The following is an 18,807-nucleotide window of genomic DNA, read 5'->3' as shown; positions in this document are numbered from 1 at the left end:
TGGCCCCGAGGCCATCGCATGTTGAAGGCAGCATCAACATACGATGCTTTTGTATATCGGGGCCATCGCATAAACGGCTATCCGGCAGCGCTGACTGCTTCAGCTGCCGCCGGATAGCCGTTTGCGGTGCCCCGTGTGCTCCGGTGATGGTCTCCTACCTGTCCTCGGGTCTCCGGAGCATCCTCTTCACGATCCCCTCCATTGCCGGCACTCTCCTTCGTCGTCATTATGTCGCGCGCACGCCGTCCCGTCATCCAATAGGAGCGGCGTGCGTGCGTAGTGACGTGATGACGGAGAGCGAGGATCCCGAGGAAGCAGAGACGTCCGGAGCGTCGGGGACACCACAGCGATGGAGGGCGACATCCAGGGCAGCGGTGATGGGTCCGGAGCGGCGGGGACAGGTGAGTATACCTTCCTATACTTTACATTGCACGGATCCCTCAACATACAATGGTTTCAACAAACGATGGTCCATTTGGAACGGATTACCATCGTATGTTGAGGGACCACTGTGTATGACCTCATATTTTTTTACTTTACCGACTAAGTTGTACCATTCTTTGATGTGTGGTGACCGAGGCGCAAACCAATTTCTCAATATTACAATTTTCATTAATCCCAATAGTTTACTACTATGTTTACTACTACTAATTATGTTACTGTCTTCTTTTCCAGTTCTTCACCACCACATCCTGATGCATTGCACACGTAAGATCGTGCCAAGATTGACAGCAGGAGTGCGAAGCGAAATTATGACGTCTTCCTAAAATCAGAGAACAAATCATCGGTGTCATGCGGAGAGAGGAGACCCCCCCGCTGTCCTGCGTTAAGTGGCTCATATACCTGGAGGAAAGAAAGGCACAAAAGGTGGGACATTTACACCTTCTGTCACAGGGAACTATCCCGCCATTGTTACAAGAGACAGGTAGAGTCCAGCAGACAATGCCAGCTCTTTTGCATATTGTTTTTCTTTTCAATGCCTCCTGATTGAATTAGCACGTTAATGCCTAACCCTCTCAGTGCCAAACACTGCATTGCATTCCTCCATATGAGAACGAGCTGCCCAACCTCCGCCCATTAAACCTGGTCTTCACCCATTGTCCCGCCATTGATATACCTTTGTTTACGTTTATATCAGCCATGTCATTGTGTCATGGATCCTTCATATCATAGGTCTGCTGCTCCCTGCTGTCCTATAGAACCGTCCTATACAACTGACAGTCTATTATGTCACATCCTGACACAGTCATTGAAGTCACTGGGAGAGTTTACCTGTATGTGGCTCTTGAGATCTTAGACGCAGCTAGCTACATCATCTTTGAACCTTCAGATTCTTACTAGAGATGAGCAAACTTACAGTAAATTCGATTCGTCACGAACTTCTCGGCTCGGCAGTTGATGACTTATCCTGCATAAATTAGTTCAGCTTTAAGGTGCTCCCGTGGGCTGGAAAAGGTGGATACAGTCCTAGGAGACTCTTTCCTAGGACTGTATCCACCTTTTCCAGCCCACCGGAGCACCTGAAAGCTGAACTCATTTATGCAGGATAAGACATCAACTGCCGAGCCGAGAAGTTCGTGACGAATCCAATTTACTGTGAGTTCGCTCATCTCTAATTCTTACATTTAACGGGGTATTCCAGGAAAAACTTTTTTTAATTTTTTTTTATATCGACTGGCTCCAGAAAGTTAAACAGATTTGTAAATTACTTTGAATAAAAAATCTTAATCCTTCCAATAATTATCAGCTGCTGAAGTTGAGTTGTTGTTTTCTGTCTGGCAACAGTGCTCTCTGCTGACATCTCTGCTTGTCTCGGGAACTGCACAGAGTAGAAGAGGTTTGCTATGGGGATTTGCTTCTAAACTGGGCGGTTCCCGAGACACGTGTCATCAGAGAGCACTTAGACAGAAAAGAACAGCTCAACTTCAGCAGCTCATAAGTACTGAAAGGATTAAGATTTTTTAATCGAAGTAATTTACAAATCTGTTTCACTTTCTGGAGCCACTTGATATATAAAAAAAAGTTTTTTCCTGGAAAACCCCTTTAAGTATCTATTGGCTAGAGCAGTGGTCTCCAAACTGTGGACCTCCAGATGTTACAAAATTACAACCCCCAGCATGCCCGGACAGCCAACGGCTGTCCGGGCATGCTGGGGGTTGTAGTTTTGCAACATCTGGAGGTTCACAGTTTAGAGACCACTGGGTTAGAGGACCTGCTTAGAGCAGTGAAACTCACCAAATGCCAACAGCTGTCCGGGCATGCTGGGGGTTACAGATACTGGACATTTGCATGAGTACTTGTACTTGCGCAAATGTCCCCGATACCTAATCCTATACTCGCCAGCGGGACCCCCGCCGGCAGGTTTCACGGAGTTGCCGAACTATGTAACGCGCCCAGCAGCTGAGCGTGCGTCATAGCCGGGACCTGTGGCTAATGCTGAACATCACCAACATTGCGGTGATGCCGGCATTAACCCTATAGATGCCACGAGCAAAATTGATCGTGTTGTCTAAAAGTCCTGAGATTAACTGCCGTTTAGCTCAGGAATGCTGATCGGGATCACCGCTCTGAAATTGCGGTGTCCCGATCAGCTATGAGGATGGCTGGAAGTCCCGTACCGTACTCTGTGCCGTCCAATCGACGCTCCTTTACTACAGCCATGCATGGCAGGCAGTAGTAAACCAGCGCCGATAACACAGAACAATGCTATGCTATGGCATATCATTGATCAGTGTATGCAATCTACATATGGGGACTAAAAAAAAAGTAAAAAAAAAGGGTAAAAATAAATAAGTGTGAATTAACCCCTTCCCTAATAAAAGTTTGAACCCCCCCCCTTTTTAAAATAAAATAAAATCTTTTTTTTAATATAAATAAGCCCTTCCTCTAATAAAAACTAAAAAAAAACAACCCTTTTTCCCATAAAAAAAGCTGTCACATGACATAGAAAAAAGTATCGATAATTGGTATTGCTCAGAACTTAAAGTAAAAGTATCGGTACTCTTACTCAGTCTTAAAAAAAATGGTATCGGGACATCCCTACTGGAGGTTGTAGTTTTGCAACATCTGGAGGTCCACAGTTTAAAGACCACTGGGTAAGAGGACCTGCTTAGAGCAGTGAAACTCACCAAATGCTAACGGCTGTCCGGGCATGCTGGGAATTAGGGATGTCCTTATATTGGTATCGGGACCAATACTGGACATTTGCACAAGTACTTGTACTCGTGCAAATGTCCCCGATACCTAATCCGATACTCGCCAACGGGACCCCCGCCGGCAGGTTTCACAGAGTTGCCGAACTATGCAGCGCGCCCAGCAGCTGAGCGTGCATCATAGCTGGGCCCTGTGGCTAATGCTGAACATCACCTAATGCGGTGATGTCTGGCATTAACCCTATGAACGCTGCAATCAAAGTTATAGTTTTGCAACATCTGGAGGTCCTGAGTTTAGAGACCACTGGGTTAGAGGACCTGCTTAGAGCAGCGCAACCCACCAAATGTTACCAAACTACAACTCTCAGCATGGAACTATTCAGGCATGCTGTGAGTTGTAATTTAGCAGCAGCTAGAGTATCATTGTTTGGAAATGAAATGCACATTCTTTGGGTATGTTCACCCGACGGAATTTCCACACGGAATTCCTTGAAAGAATTCCAAAGGAAAATTCCAACGTAATTTACTTCAAATTAATTTGAAATTCTGTTTCTGGCATTCTGTAAAACTATAAGACTATTCTTTTATTTAGATAACACTTTATTCCGCTGAAATTCTGTGACGGTTCCGTCACAATGCCACCGCATTCCAGTGGGAAAATCTGTTGCAGCAGACTCTCATTGTTTTCAATGGGATTCTGCTGCACTGTGCACATGGCAGAATTGGAAAAATGTTTTTTTTTTTAAATCAACTGGTGCAAGAAAGTTAAACAGATTTGTAAATTACTTCTGTTTAAAAAAAAAAAACGTAATCCTTCCAGTACTTATCAGCTGCTCTATGCTCCAGAGGAAGTTCTTTTCTTTTTGAATATTTTTTCTGTCTGACCACAGTGCTCTCTGCTGACACCTCTGTCCATGTCAGGAACAGTCCAGGGTAGAAGCAGATCCACATAGCAAACCTATCCTGCTCTGGACAGTTCCTAAAATGGACAGAGGTGTCAGCAGAGAGCACTGTGGTCAGACAGAAAGGAAATTCAAAAAGAAAAGAACTTCCTCTGTAGTATACAGCAGCTGATAAGTACTGGAAGGATTAAGATTGTTACATAGAAGTAATTTACAAATCTGTTTAACTTGCTGGCGTCATTTCATTTAAACCTTTTTGTTTTCCAGTGGAGTACCCCTTTAAGGTGGCCATACATTTTCAATAACTGTTGGACAATCCGTTTTCCCTCCCGAAATCCCCATACAGGTATATGCCTTTATTCTTTTTAAAAACAAATAAAACATAGAGTAGTGAAATTTAATATTGATCAAGTCTAAGTTCTTGTGAATGCATTATCCGCTCATGTAATGATGCCCACTGACTTACACCAGGCTTACACGTAACACGCATGTGAACTAGCCTATGGCTGCGCCTCCTCTCTGCCGCCGGTCCCAGCGTGTCATCAGGTAACTGCCGCCGGTCCCCCCCGCTATCTTCCCCCGCTATCCTCCCCGTCTCTGCCCGGACTTCCAGGGGCGGGCAGAGCAGGTGATCTGAACTTTCACCCCCCTCCCCTGCGATTCACTAGTCAGCTGAGACACTGTGATTGGTCCACAGGGACCAATCACAGTGATCGCTGACCAGGACCAATCACAGATGGTCCTGGGATGTCAGGCAGAAGTTGTCTCCCGCCGGTAACAGCGAGACTTCTGCCTGTTGACCTGTGTGATGCTGCTCATCGCCGGGTTAACTGACTGCCTTATATAAACGTTGAGATGAGCGAACTAGCTACATAACCCGCCGTTTATATAAGGCACTCTGCGGGAAGGGGTTAAGGGTGAAAAAAAGGAGACAAAAAACACCTTGTAGGTTTAGTGTTTCAAATTTTCCTATTGACTCCCAGCTAACAGGTGGTCACAAATATGGTTGGTATGCGGCAAATATGGGTGTGTGGTGGCCCAGTACGGGAGGTGTTACGCCGTGCTCCTGCTGTCCTGTCAGGCAGCCTCCTTCAGTGTCCCTGCCTTGTTTCCCCATTGTAAATATGTTTTACCCTATAAAGTGTTATAAAATGTAATGTTGCTTTAGTAGTTATACCATGTGATATGTCATGTGATTGTTACCCAGGAGGTACCAGTGACCAGGTGATCCCAAGAGTGACCTATGGGCTCCCTGCTGGTCTCCCCTATATAAGCCCTGGGTGGAGCTTCTCTCTCCTCTGCTGAGGTCCAGTGCAGTCGCCTAGTGTGTGTGTCCAGAGTGTTGGAGACCTCAAAGTCCAGTCCTGCAGCCACCATCAAGTCAAGTAAGATAAAGTCACAGCTTTATGACTCAAGTCAGTCCCTGTCATCTGTCAAGTCAGCGTGGTCTGCATTCAATTGTCCAGTCCTACTACAAGTCCCAGCAAGCCCTTAAGGTCTCTGCATCACTGGTCACCTCCTTGGGCCTTGGCTGAACTGTATAGACTTTACCATCTGTCTACCCTCAGTAAAGCTACCGTTGTCCGTAACTTGGCGTGGAGTCTTTATTGCCCCCGTGCCTAGCCCAAGATTTGGCGGTATACCTTCTGGTGGTTATAGGATAAACCACGCCCTGGCATCACAAATAAAAGGGGTTAATGCCATCTGCTCTGCACCACACACCTCCGCCACCACAGATGAAAGGATGAAAATGACCAAAAGAAAAACGTTGTCATCTTTTTTGCTACCCAGATTTTGCCACCCATTGACTTTAATGGATCTGGAGCAATTTTGTAATAGTAAAGGTACCCCTGGGGGTACCTGTACGCCAGGTTGAGAACCACTGCTCTAGGGTTATCATATAGCAGGCGGACCAAAGCACAGAAACGTGGAGAAGGGAACACAGCGGTGCACGGTGTCTATGGGTCTGTAATATGGGATCATTAAGGGGCATTTATCAAAACTGAACTTGCTTTTAGTTAAGATAAAAACGTTGCAGGCAAAGTGACACCTGTGCGCCAAATTTATCAAGTGGTGCACGGATGTTGAATGCCCGCAGAACTGCTCTGTTTAAATGTTGCAGAGCAGAGGCGGGCCTTAAAGGGGTACTTCGGTGGTAGAAAAAAAAAGAAATACATTTTCAAATCAACTGGTGACAGAAAGATATACAGATTTATAAATTACTTCTATTTTTAAATAATCTTAATCCTTCCAGTACTTATCAGCTGCTGTATGCTCCACAAGAAGTTGTGTAGTCCTTTCTGTCTGACCACAGTGCTCTCTGCTGACACCTCTGTCCGTGTCAGGAACTGTCCAGAGCCGGAGAAAATCCCCATAGCCAACCTCTCCTGCTCCGTACAGTTCCTGATATGGACAGAGGTGGCAGCAGAGAGCACTGTGTTCAGACAGAAAAGAACTACACAACTTCCTGTGGAGCATATAGCAGCTGATAAGTACTGGAAAGATTAAGATTTTTTTATATAGAAGTAATTTACAAATCTGTTAAACTTTCTGGAGCCAGCTTATAAAATTTTTTTTTTCCACCGGAGTTCCTCTTTAATACAATTGTCGCATGAAGACATATAGGGCAGGGTGGAATTTCCCTGTGATTTCTTCTATATCTGGTCCGTGCAGCTTTTCTGCGGCTTTGTCACTCATGATAAATAAGTGACCAGTGCACAAAGTGATCTTAATCAGATCACTTCGTGGTCATGAAAATTAAACAGTGTAAATTAAATGTCGCAGGAAAAGTCACAACGGACCAGCCTGCGACTTTAGACAAAAAAAAAAAGCAGTCTGAATTGTTTTGATAAATTCCCATCATAATATGCATGAATCCTAAAAGTGTGCCCCTTTGGAATAGTTAAAATCTTGCATGGACTGCCCCCTTTGTTCTGTTGTCTCCCCATTGTCCATCCTTAGGTACGTACGGCAAATATGTATATATCACAACACACAAAGACTCACGTTAATAAATCCATTTATTTTACGTTATATATTAAGACGAAATATCCAAATCTGAGCAGCTAAAGTGACGGTAGTCGGCAGTGGTCTTTTCAGTCGCATATTTTCACTTTCGTTTCTGACAAAGGGGGCGCCGCTGAGGCAGCTGTGAACACCTACACTGACCCTTCCTTATCGTATTCAAAAAGCCAACCCCGGACTCTAATGCTAATCAAACAATTGATTTTTTGTGTCCATATAAAACTCTTCTATGAGTGATTGACATATAGCTGCTATGATGATTTTTATTTTTTTTCCCACTATGGCTGCAAAAAAACGAGGAGAAAGGGCTCTGTGATCTACAGAACACAGTCTTCCCAGATCTGCAGTACCATGGCTCCTGAAATGATTACAATCCGTGTGCCGATCATTCCCCCGATCATTTAGTCATCCTTCTCCTTGGCTCCGTGTTTCAGAATACGGGTGAATTCTACATAGTTGAAGTTGCCTTTTTTGTCAATCGGTGCCTCCCTGTACATCTCGTCCACCTCCTCGTCCGTAAAGCGGTCTCCCATCGTGGTTAGGAGCTCACGTAAATGATCCTCATGGATGAAACCTGTAGAGTGCAAACAAAGTTAAATGTCATGTGAACAAGCTTTGCATATATCCAAAGTACAAGCAAATATATGAAACTTTTGTATTATATCTTATTAGAGAAAAATAATTTTTTTTCTTTCCCCTCCCTGTCTGCTGCTAAAAATTTTCTTTCCTAAAAAGCAGCACAGCTTTATCCCGAGTCAAGCAATACAAGTCTATGAAGGGGGAGGAAGGAGCTTCGCTCACCAGCTCTTTGAGAACTGCAAATTATAGATAAAGCCTGCAGAGCAGAAATCTGCTGAAAAATACTATATGCAAGTTATATAATGACCAGAAATAGTGCTGCTCCTCACTAGCTTATCTTGAAAAGTCACCTGAAATGAAAGGGTCACTTTAAAATCAGCAATTAGAAAGGTAGACCATGAAAAAAGAATAAAAAAGGCAGATAAAAATGTATCAAAACACTGTAGACCAAAAGGTAGCAATAGAGAGTGGATTAAAGGTTATGCTGCAAAAAGTTAAATATCCCCTAACATATCCCCTAGAGTATAAGTGTCTGATCATGGGGGGGGGCTGACCGCTGGGACCCCCCGCAATCTCCTGCATGGCACCGGGCCTCTCAGAGGAGTGCATGCTGGGGACGGCACACGTTTCATTTATTTCTATGGAAGCGCCAGAGATGCCCGAGTACAGCACTTGGGTCTCTTCAGCGCTCCCATAGAGAATTAATGGTTCTGTCCCCAGCATGCACTCCTCTGAGAGGCCCGGGGCCTGTGGATAGGGGATAAGTATAATCAAAAACACAAACGGCAAAAAAATATTTGTCAAACAATTGTTGACCAAAAGGTAGCAAAAGGAGGCTCCTGTGTTCACGCCCGCCCCCTCGTGACATCACAGCCTGCCCCTCAATGCAAGTCTATGGGAAGGGGGCGTGACGTCACATGACGGGATGTGACGTCACATGACGGGGCAGGCGTGAACACGGAAGCCCGCACACAGCGTTCGGAACTCAATGTTCCGGACGCTGGATAGTGGAGTAACCCTTTAAATGAACCTGACTGCAGTTTCATGCTGCCTGAACCACAGATAAGGACGAGTCAGTTAGATTTCAACATGTTTGATTCTTTTGATCTAAAGTGGCTGACTTCTCTCTCCCTATTCAGACCATATGCACGCTCAACAAAGCCAAGGGTGCAACTACATGTGGCTAGCCTTAGTTTTCATTGTGATAAAGCTGCATTAGGGTGCATTCACACCACATTTTTTGCAATTTGCCTGCCGCATCCGGCGAGGGCATTTGAAAACTATCCGCTGCCGTATCCCCATTTTGTTGCCAGACTGAAAATCGTGGTCTTCCACGGTTTTTAGTATGTCAATAAAATTGAAACGGTTCACAAATAAGCCCACCGGAGTCACTATCTGACTCCGTCCGGCTCATTTAAATTAATGGGGTGTCCCCCCCGCAAGATCCATCAGCTGAATTGCAAAAACGTGGTATGAATGCGCCCTTAGTGAGGACTGTGTTAAAAACCAAGCAGAAAAAAATAATTTACCAAACACTATTGGACAATGTTTTGAAACAATGATGGAAGTTTCAGTATTTGTTCACTAAGTCTCAGGTGAAAACGTTTTTTTTGGGGGAACGTAAATGTTACATTTATACTATCGGGCAAGGGCTGCATGGCAATTTTGGCCGCAACTGGGGTTCATGTGACCAAAAAAATTGCCATGTTGCACCGCAGGGATTGTGCTGCCCTGCAGCTTATGTAAGTCAATTGGGTTGTGTTGTGATCCACTAGTGAACGCAACTGTAATCTTTCAGTCACAAGTCAACCATCTGTTGGGTCGAAGCCGCTTGTGGTTCGCAACGTGACCATAGCAGTTATGCAGCACAATCCCTGCAGTGCGACACAGTGATCTTAGGTTATGCAACGCCTGTCATAGCCCAAATCACCATGTAGCCCTAGCCTTACTGGACACCAATCGCGTAACTATAGGGGGCGCAGCTGCTCCACCCGTGTCACATAAGACGACACCAGTAATATCTGTGGTGTCCCAGTACTGGACTTGGTCCCTTACCTTAGTCGTAGGTCCCCATAGTCAGAGTTCCTCTGCGCTGATAGGGCTCTTTTTAAAAAATGTATATAATTAAAGGAGTTCTCTAAGCTAAAACTTTTAACCCCCGCTGTGCCCAGTCTGTAAAACTATACATAATAAACTTTCACTTACCTGCCTACGATCCCCCGTTGTTCCGATATCGCTGTCTCGTTCTCCGGTCCCGGTCTCTTCCACTTCCTGTGGGTCGGTGACTTCACTCTGTGCTCAGCCTATCAGCGGCCGCAGCAATGTCCCGTCGCGGCCGCTCATAGGCTGGGCGCAGAGAGAAGTCACCGACCCGCAGGAAGTGGAAGAGACCGGAGAACGGGACGGCGATATCGGAACAACGGGGGATCGTAGGCAGGTAAGGGAAAGGTTATTATGTATAGTTTTACAGCCCGGGCACAGCGGGGGATAAAAGATTTCAGTTGGAGAACTCCTTTAATATATTTTTTTATGGTATAAGTAATGTACAGGACCTTAGGTCATGTGATATTTAATAATTCCGTTATGCTAAGGTTAAGGCCCTTTTGGGTCATGTGATGTAACCAGAATCCTTTGTACTAGGACTGACAGGTTTGGGGAACCAATAAGCTTTGATCCTGCCCCTTTAGATATAAGGGCGCTGTTAGCCAATAATCTCTCTCTTGTTCCTGTGCTGGAAAAGCAGTAACAGCTCCGTACAATTCTGCAAGACAATCTAGGCCTGAATTCAACTCCATCCTGCTAATCCTACGTGACTGCTGGACCTAAACATACCCCTAAATCCAGTAGAACAGCGTATAGAAAGGAATCAAAGCTTATTTCCTACAAAGTCTTAGCCAACCTGTGAGGAGCCTACATCCCGGTCCTCTTGTAAAGACTGTTGTTAATTGCATCCTGCATAAAATCTGCAGTAAAGTTATTTCAAGTTTATTACAATTCCGGCTGTGGACAATCCTTTATTCCTCCCTATCGTTCCTGGGACGGGTGGCGGTATGATATACGTATACAGAGGAACCCGCACCCTGGCGTCACGACATTCAAGAGTTAATGCTAGACCCTGCAACACTACTCAGCATCACCCCTGTTCACCCTACACCCCCCCCCCCAAGCTACCACATATAGTGGTCCCTCAACATACAGTAATAACTGGCTTCAAGGCGACCATTGTATGTTGAAACCACTGTATGTTGAGTCCATGGGGGGAGATTTATTAAAACCTGTGCAGAGGAAGAGTGGTGCAGTTGCCCATAGCAACCAATAAGCATGCTTTTTTTTATTTTTAATGAGGCCTGTGGAAAATGAAAGAAGTGATCTGATTGGTTGCTATGGGCAACCCAGCAACTTTTCCTCTGCACAGGTTTTTGATAAATCTCCCCCTTTACTCTATGGAAAACTGGTAATCTGTTAGTGCAGAGAAAAGCAGTGTTTCCCAGCCACTGTGCCTGTAGCTGTTGCTAAACTACAACTCCCAGCATGCCCGGACAGCCGAAGGCTGTCCGGGCATGCTAGGAGTTGTAGTTTAGCAACAGCTGGAGGCAACCTGGTTGGAAAACACTGGAGAATAGGGTGAACAGTGTTCTTTTGCTTTTGGGCCGGGTCCCAAAAGACATGTGAGTGACGGAGACTCACTATGTCTGTGCTGGGTACAAAGTATGAAGTATCAATATGAACGAATAAAGAAGCACGTACGTGCACACAGCATCAGCGCAGGTGGAATGGCGCTCGGAGGCTACGCCGGCAGTTTCGCACGTAAATGCGTGCTTCTTCCGGCCTCCGTGCGAAACTGCCAGCGTAGCCTCCGAGCGCCTTTCCACCTGCGCTGATGCTGTGATCCAGCTTCCCGTTACCGGACCCCGTCACGCAACTCTCTCCGCTGAGCGGTGAGTGCACGTGCGTGCTTCTTTATTCGTTCAGATTTGTAAATTACTTCAATTAAAAAAAATCTTAATCCTTCCAGTACTTATTAGCTGCTGACTACTACAGAGGAAATTCTTTTCTTTTTGGAACACAGAGCTCTTTGCTGACATCACGAGCACAGTGCTCTCTGCTGACATCTCTGTCCATTTTAAGAACTGTCCAGAGTAGGAGAAAATCCCCATAGCAAATATATGCTGCTCTAGACAGTTCCTAAAATGGACAGAGATGTCAGCAGAGAGCACTGTGCTCGTGATGTCAGCAGAGAGCTCTGTGTTCCAAAAAGAAAATAATTTCCTCTGTAGTATTCAGCAGCTAATAAGTACTGGAAGGATTAAGATTTTTTAATAGAAGTCATTTACAAATCTGTTTAACTTTCTGGCACCAGTTTTTATTTATTTTTTTATTTTTTTTAAGTTTTCCACCGGAGTACCCTTTTAAGTCTATGCTGTATTCAAGGCTGGTGCAAGGATTTTTGCCACCCTAAGCAAAAGGTAATATTACCTCCCCCTGGACTCTGCCCATTGGCTCCGCCCTTTGACATGCCCCACCTTACTACTGGGGTGACACACTGTAACAAACCTCTTCCTCATGCTGCTGGCTGAGCGAGTGGTTCGGATGCTGGTTGTCTAACTTTCTTGCAGCAGGCAGAGCTTATGATGGGATCTGAGAACCCTTGGTAAGTTGGAACTGTCTTATGTCAGTCAGGACTATTGTAAGTCAACGCTTTACTGTTTTGCACATTGGTCCCAACCTGCCGAGGCATCATAAACTATGGAGAGTTCACTTTACAGTGGTCCCTCAACATACGATGGTAATCCGTTCCAAATGGACCATCGTTTGTTGAAACCATCGCATGTTGAGGGATCCGTGCAATGTAAAGTATAGGACAGTGGTCTACAACCTGCGGACCTCCAGGTCCAATGAACTGATGAAGGAAAAATAATAATAATAATATGATCAAATGCACATACCTACAACTAATACCAGTGTACGCTATGCTAGAGATTGAGCATATAACTACATTAAACAAAACTATGGCCTCCCAAAGCAAAATCTGCTATAGGGACAGCTGCTCTTAACGTGAAATGTACAGTGACCCCCCAACCTATGATGGCTCCGACATACGATCATTTCAGCATACGATCACTCTCAGAGGCCATCGAATGTTGAAGGCAGCATCACGATACGATGCTTATGTATGTCGGGGCCATCGCATAAACGGCTATCCGGCAGCGCAGACTGCTTCAGCTGCCATCGGATAGCCGTTTACGGTGCCCTGTGTGGTCCGCTGACGATCACTTACCTGTCCTTGGGGCTCCGGCACGTCCTCTTCGGGATCCCCTGCATCGTCGGTGCTCTCCATCGTCGTCATCATGTCGCTGCGCACGCCGTCCCGTCATCCAATAGGAGCGCCGTGCGTAGTGGCGTGATGACGGCGGCGGAGAGAGAGGATGCTGGGAAGCAGAGGCCTTGTCGGAGCGTCAGGGACACCTCGGGGACGGGGCGACAGCAATGGAAGGCAATGTGAATTTACACAGAAAACCGGGAGAAATGATCAATCCAGAAAAGGGTGAGTTTTTAATTATTGTAACTTTTTTATATCTACAAAGCTGGTTATACATGTGCCATTTGTGAATACAGCTATGTGTGATGTCCCAGTATGGGATATAGTCCCGTACAGTACTTAGGCCCTGTCAAGTTGAGTCCCTCTGTTACCTAGGGGCTCTCCTGCAGCGTCTCCCCCATTGTAATATGTATTCTGTTTAGTGTTATGTGTGTTATGGATAAAGGACATTTAAGGACCTTTGAGTTAGTCACATGATAATGTGTTCACATGATGTGTTTGTTACCCAGAGAGCACCAGCTAACCAGGTGACCTGCAGCTTGACCTATGGGCTTCTGGCTCAGCCCCCCTTTATATGAGGGGCAGCCATTACCATCTCTCTCTTCTACCACACTTCTTACTGAGGCACAGTAAAGTCCAGACGTCTCAGATCCAGTGTCCAGCACATCTGGAGGCCTCAAGCCTACCTACAGCCACATGCCAGTAAGTCAAGTCCTCTACGTCTGCTGTCACTACCTACGGTCAAGTCTATTATAGTCAGCGTGGCTGTCCTAAAGTCTGTCAAAGTCACTGCAAGTCCCAGCAAACTGTGAGGTCCTTCTGGGTTACTGGCCACCTCTCTGGGATCCTGTCCTAGCTGTAAATACTATTTCCATCTTTCTACCTCAGTAAAGCTACCGTTAACCCTAACCTGGTCTTGGACTATTATTGCCCTGCCTAACCTTGGGATAACGGTACTACCGTTCGAGTGGTTACTGGGAAAACCATGCCCTGGCATCACGAACATTTAGGGGTTAATACCATCTGCCCCTGGGCTACAACATCTGCCCCATAAACCTCACCTTCACACCCCCTTGACTCCCCACATGTGTACTGTATGGGAAACCACAATAAGGGGAAGAGGAGTCGTCACATTTTTTTTTTTTAAAGATCTATATAAATTATATTGTAGTAAACAGTGATGTATACCTGTGCCTTCTTCATCGAAACAGGCAAACGCGTTCCTGATCACATCCTCGGGATCAGTGCCGTTAAGTTTCTCTCCAAACATAGTCAAAAACATGGTGAAATTGATGGGGCCGGGGGCTTCACTCATCATGCCTTCCAGGTATTCATCAGAGGGGTTCTTACCTAGAAAACCCCAAAACAGCAGAATAAAAGACTGATACACTTATAAAACTTTTAGCCTAACCTGCTTTTTACTATTGCTTATCCGCCATTATTATCATTGCTTAAAGGGGTACTCCACTGGAAAATATTTTCTTTTAAATTAACTGGTGGCAGAAAGTTAAACAGGTTTGTAAATTACTTCTATTTAAAAATCTTGACCCTTCCAGTACTTATCAGCTGCTCTATACTACAAAGGAAGTAATTTTTTTTTTATTTTTGCATTTCTTTTCTGTCTGACCACAGTGCTCTCTGCTGACACCTCTGTCCATGTCAGGAACTGTCCAGAGCAAAAAAGGAGACAGTTCCTAAAATGGACAGCAGAGAGCACTGTGGTCAGACAGAAAGGAAATTCAAAAAGAAAAGAACTTCCTTTACAGTATACAGCATCTGATAAGTACTGGAAGGATTAAGATTTTTTTTAATAGAAGTAATTTACAAATCTGTTTAAACTTTCTGTCACCAGTTGATTTAAGAAGAAAAATTTTCCAGCGGAGTACCCCTTTAAAGTAACATGGGGAAAAACTTATCCCCTATCCAAAGGATAGAGAATAAGTTTTAGATTGCAGGGGTCTGACCGCTGTGATCCCCTGTATGGAGCCCCGGTTCTCCCCAGGAGCGGCATGTCATGACCCCCCGCCCAAAGCGGCGGCAGCAGACACACCTCCTCAATATATCTCCATGGGAGAGCCGAAGATAGCCGAACGGCTCTCCCATAGAGATATATGGAGGGGGCGTGTTGGCCGATGCTTTGTGCAGAGGTCGTAATGCGCCGCTCCTGGGGAGAACCAGGGCCCTATAACCAGAAGATTGCGGGGGATCCCAGCAGTCGGACCCCCAGGATCTAAAACTTATCCCCCATGATATATCTCCTTTAATAATGTTTATGAGTGATCTTGGTGGGAAAGAGAGAAAATTTTCCTAGATACAATTTATAAATAAATAAATTAAATATTGGTTAAAACCTCACTGACTTTATTGCATTGTTGCGGCGCTGTCTTACTGCAGCTCCGCTCGCATAGAAGTGGATAAAAGCTAAGCTGCAGTAACCCAGCATGACCACTACAGAATGTAGGGAGCCGTCAGCTTCTGGTTCTAACCGCTGATCAACAGGGTCATCATTCCAGTAATGTGGAGGATAGCAAAACAAATTTAGCCCACAAAACTACTTTAAAAAAGGACTTGTCTTTAAAGGGGTACTCCCGTGGAAAACTTTTTTTTTTTTTTTTTTTAAATCGACTGGTGCCAGAAAGTTAAACAGATTTGTAAATTACCTCAATTAAAAAATATATACTACAGAGGAAATGCTTTACTTTTTAGATTTCTCTGATGTCATGACCACAGTGCTCTCTGCTGACCTCTGCTGTCCATTTTAGGAAGTGTCCAGAGCAGCATATGTTTGCTATGGGGATTTTCTCCTGCTCTAAACAGTTCCTAAAATGGACAGCAGAGGTCAGCAGAGAGCACTGTGGTCGTGACATCAGAGAAATCTAAAAGGTAAAGCATTTCCTCTGTAGTATACAGCCCCTAAAAAGTACTGGAAGGATTAAGATTTTTTAATAGAAGTAATTTACAAATCTGTTTAACTTTCTGGCACCAGCTTATTTAAAAAAAATGGGTTTCCATGGGAGTACCCCTTTAAATAACTAAGGGTGACCACACAGTTTCTTGATACTCCCTCTCGTTCCTGAGATATGAAGGTTTATGGTTTGTCTTTCAGGGAATGAGTCAGATGGGCGTGAACTTAAATATCAATAATGGAAGTGACTGTCAGGCAATAGGCGGGGTTATAAAGTCAGGAGGTGTGTATTAGGAAGACGCACCCCTAAATGTACAACATACACCCCCCCCAGACTGTATAATCCTGCCCATCACCTGATAACCACTCCCATTAGTGACATTAAAGGGGTACTCCACTGGGAAATTTTTTTTTTTTTAAATCAACTGGTGCCAGAAAGTTAAACAGATTTGTAAATGACTTGTATTAGAAAAGCTCAATCCTTCCAGTACTTATCAGCTGCTGTATGCTCCACAGAAAGTTCTTTTCTTTTTGAATTTCCTTTCTGTCTGACCACAGTGCTCTCTGCTGACACTGCTGTCCATGTCATGAACTGTTCAGAGTAGGAGAGGTTTTCTATGGGCATTTGCTCCTACTCTGGACAGTTCATGACATGGACAGTGGTGTCAGCAGAGAGCACGGTGGTCAGACAGAAAGGAAATTCAAAAAGAAAAGAACTTTCTGTGGATCATACAGCAGCTGATAAGTACTGGAAGGATTAAGATTTTATAATAAAAGTTATTTACAAATCTGTTTAATAACTATCTGGCATCAGTTGATTTAAAAATTATAATTTTCAGTGGAGTACCCCTTTAAGTTCCCACCCATATTCCCTGAATTGTCAGACAAACTATCTCAGGAACAGAAGGGCGTATCAAGGAACGGTAAAAAAGGTGTTTGATCAGGGTAACCCGAGCTATTTTATTATAATGCTTTTTAATTGCAATACCAGACACAACCCATAGACAACAGTGGCGTTGTTCTAGAAAAATATAAGTGCAATAGAAAAATCCTTGTATACTGAAGATCATTAAGGGTTAAAGGGGTACTCCGGTGGAAAACTTTTTTCTTCTTCTTTTTTCCAAATCAACTGGTGCAAGAAAGTTAAACAGATTTGTAAATTACTTCTGTTTACAAATCTTAATCCTTCCAGTTGCTGTATACTACAGAGGAAGTTCTTTTCTTTTTGAATTTCTTTTCTGTCTAACCACAGTGCTCTCTGCTGACACCTCTGTCCATGTCAGGAACTGTCCAGAGCAGGAGAGGTTTGCTATGGGGGGATTTGCTCCTTCTCTGGACAGTTCCTGACATTAACAGAGGTGTCAGCAGAGAGTATTGTGGTCAGACGGAAAAGAACAACTCAACTTCCTCTGGAGTATACAGCAGCTGATAAGTACTGGAAGGATTGTTTTTTTTTTTTTATTTATTTTAAATAGAAGTAATTTACAAATCTGTTTAACTTTCTGGAGCCATTTGAAAATAAATAAATAAATAAAGTTTATTTTTCCTGGAATACCCCTTTAATGGTTCTCATAGTTTGCCCTACGTAGCCTTTCCCGCAGGGGCACTCAATAAAAAAAATTTCCACCGGAGTACCCCTTTAACATTAGATCTGTCTGACAAGTTGGTTGCGTGATGACCATATATTGGTAGTCTTCAAACTGTGGACCTCCAGATGTTGCAAAACTACGACTCCCAGCATGCCCGGACAGCCGTTGGCTGTCCGGGCATGCTGGGAGTCATAGTTTTGCAACATCTGGAGATCCACAGTTTGGAGGCCACTGCCGTATCTTTATAGGTGATATCAGTGATTATATTCACATATTTCACACCACAATCCCAACTAGTGGTAAAGTCCATGCATTCTTTATCGCTTTGTCATTGGCGCAGTGATACCTGCACTTTCGGCTCATTGGCCGCGTACATACCCATGGACGCCAACATGTCGTGCAGATCTTCCTTATCAATGAAACCGTCCCTGTTTTGGTCAATCATGTTGAAGGCCTCCTTAAACTCCTGAATCTGGGACTGGTCAAACATGGCGAACACATTGGAAGTCGCCCTCTGGGGACGCTTCTTGGTGGTCTTAGCCTTGGTCTTCTTGCTGGACATGTTGGCGGGAGGTAGGAGCCTGGGAATAAACAAAATATTAAGGTAAATCGGTCATATCACTAATTGCTGTGGCCTTCTGTACAGGTTCTTCATCACAGATTATTATGAAGAATCCTGTATCTTCACCATATAAACAGGACAGGTTCATACGAACTGATTATGAAGGTGAAATAAAACATTAGCGCAACACCTGTATATATGAACAGATGGCTATATATGTACAAAAGATATCCATATACGTATGTATTTTTTTAAGTTTTTTGCTAATATAGTGCAGTGTAGGCTATTTTTAGTTTATGTAGAGGTTCTTGTGTACGCCCTTTTTTGATGATGTGGCAGGCATAGGATAGGCTCCATTTTAGTTTACAAATGTACAATGATGTGGTCGTGTAATGCAGCCTACATTTCCCATGAATCCTCAGGCTGAGTGTGGTGTTTTATCACTGCACCTGGTTATCTAAATAGTCAGCTAGTGCTGGAGATCACCCCGGTGAACTCATAATACTCATAATTGGGTTTAGGTGAATTCACACTACATGCACATGTTTTCTTACTCAAAGTATGTTTTTTTTTTTTTTGTTTTTTTTTAGAAAAATATCGTTACAAGGAGAAACTGATTTGACCTGTAATCCCAATTGAGGTGTTTTACGAAGATCTGACATCTTTAGGCTGTGTTTGTAAGTTGAATTTTTGCAGCATTTTTCCCACATTGTAGTTGTTTTTTTTTACAGTGATTTTCCAAAATTGTGGTAAAAATTATATAAGGGGAAATTA

General features: G+C 44.2%; 2 protein-coding genes across 5 annotated transcripts in view; both read right to left on the bottom strand.

The window, feature by feature from the left end:
* The window catches only part of LOC130297452 (homeobox protein TGIF2-like), a 37,268-nt gene extending 36,136 nt beyond the window's left edge, over positions 1 to 1,132 (bottom strand). Inside the window, exon 1 of the mRNA XM_056549942.1 lies at positions 1,118 to 1,132. The gene's annotated coding sequence lies outside the window, so the exon portion shown is untranslated. The remainder of the gene's footprint in view (positions 1 to 1,117) is intronic.
* Positions 1,133 to 7,056: 5,924 nt separating this feature from the next.
* The window catches only part of MYL9 (myosin light chain 9), a 45,907-nt gene continuing 34,156 nt past the window's right edge, over positions 7,057 to 18,807 (bottom strand). For all 4 annotated transcript variants that reach the window (XM_056549943.1, XM_056549946.1, XM_056549945.1 and 1 more), the window contains exons 2-4: positions 17,850 to 18,052; positions 14,166 to 14,327; positions 7,057 to 7,652 (exon numbers count right to left, since the gene is read on the bottom strand). In XM_056549943.1, coding sequence (XP_056405918.1) covers positions 7,480 to 7,652; positions 14,166 to 14,327; positions 17,850 to 18,033 — 519 coding nt within the window. In that variant the 5' untranslated portion in view covers positions 18,034 to 18,052 and the 3' untranslated portion in view covers positions 7,057 to 7,479. The remainder of the gene's footprint in view (positions 7,653 to 14,165; positions 14,328 to 17,849; positions 18,053 to 18,807) is intronic.

This window comes from Hyla sarda, chromosome 13 (genome assembly GCF_029499605.1).
Source record: "Hyla sarda isolate aHylSar1 chromosome 13, aHylSar1.hap1, whole genome shotgun sequence".
NCBI classification, from domain to species: Eukaryota; Metazoa; Chordata; class Amphibia; order Anura; family Hylidae; genus Hyla; species Hyla sarda.
The sequence above is the reverse complement of the archived record's forward strand: the minus strand, read 5'-3'. Positions and strand labels throughout refer to the sequence as shown.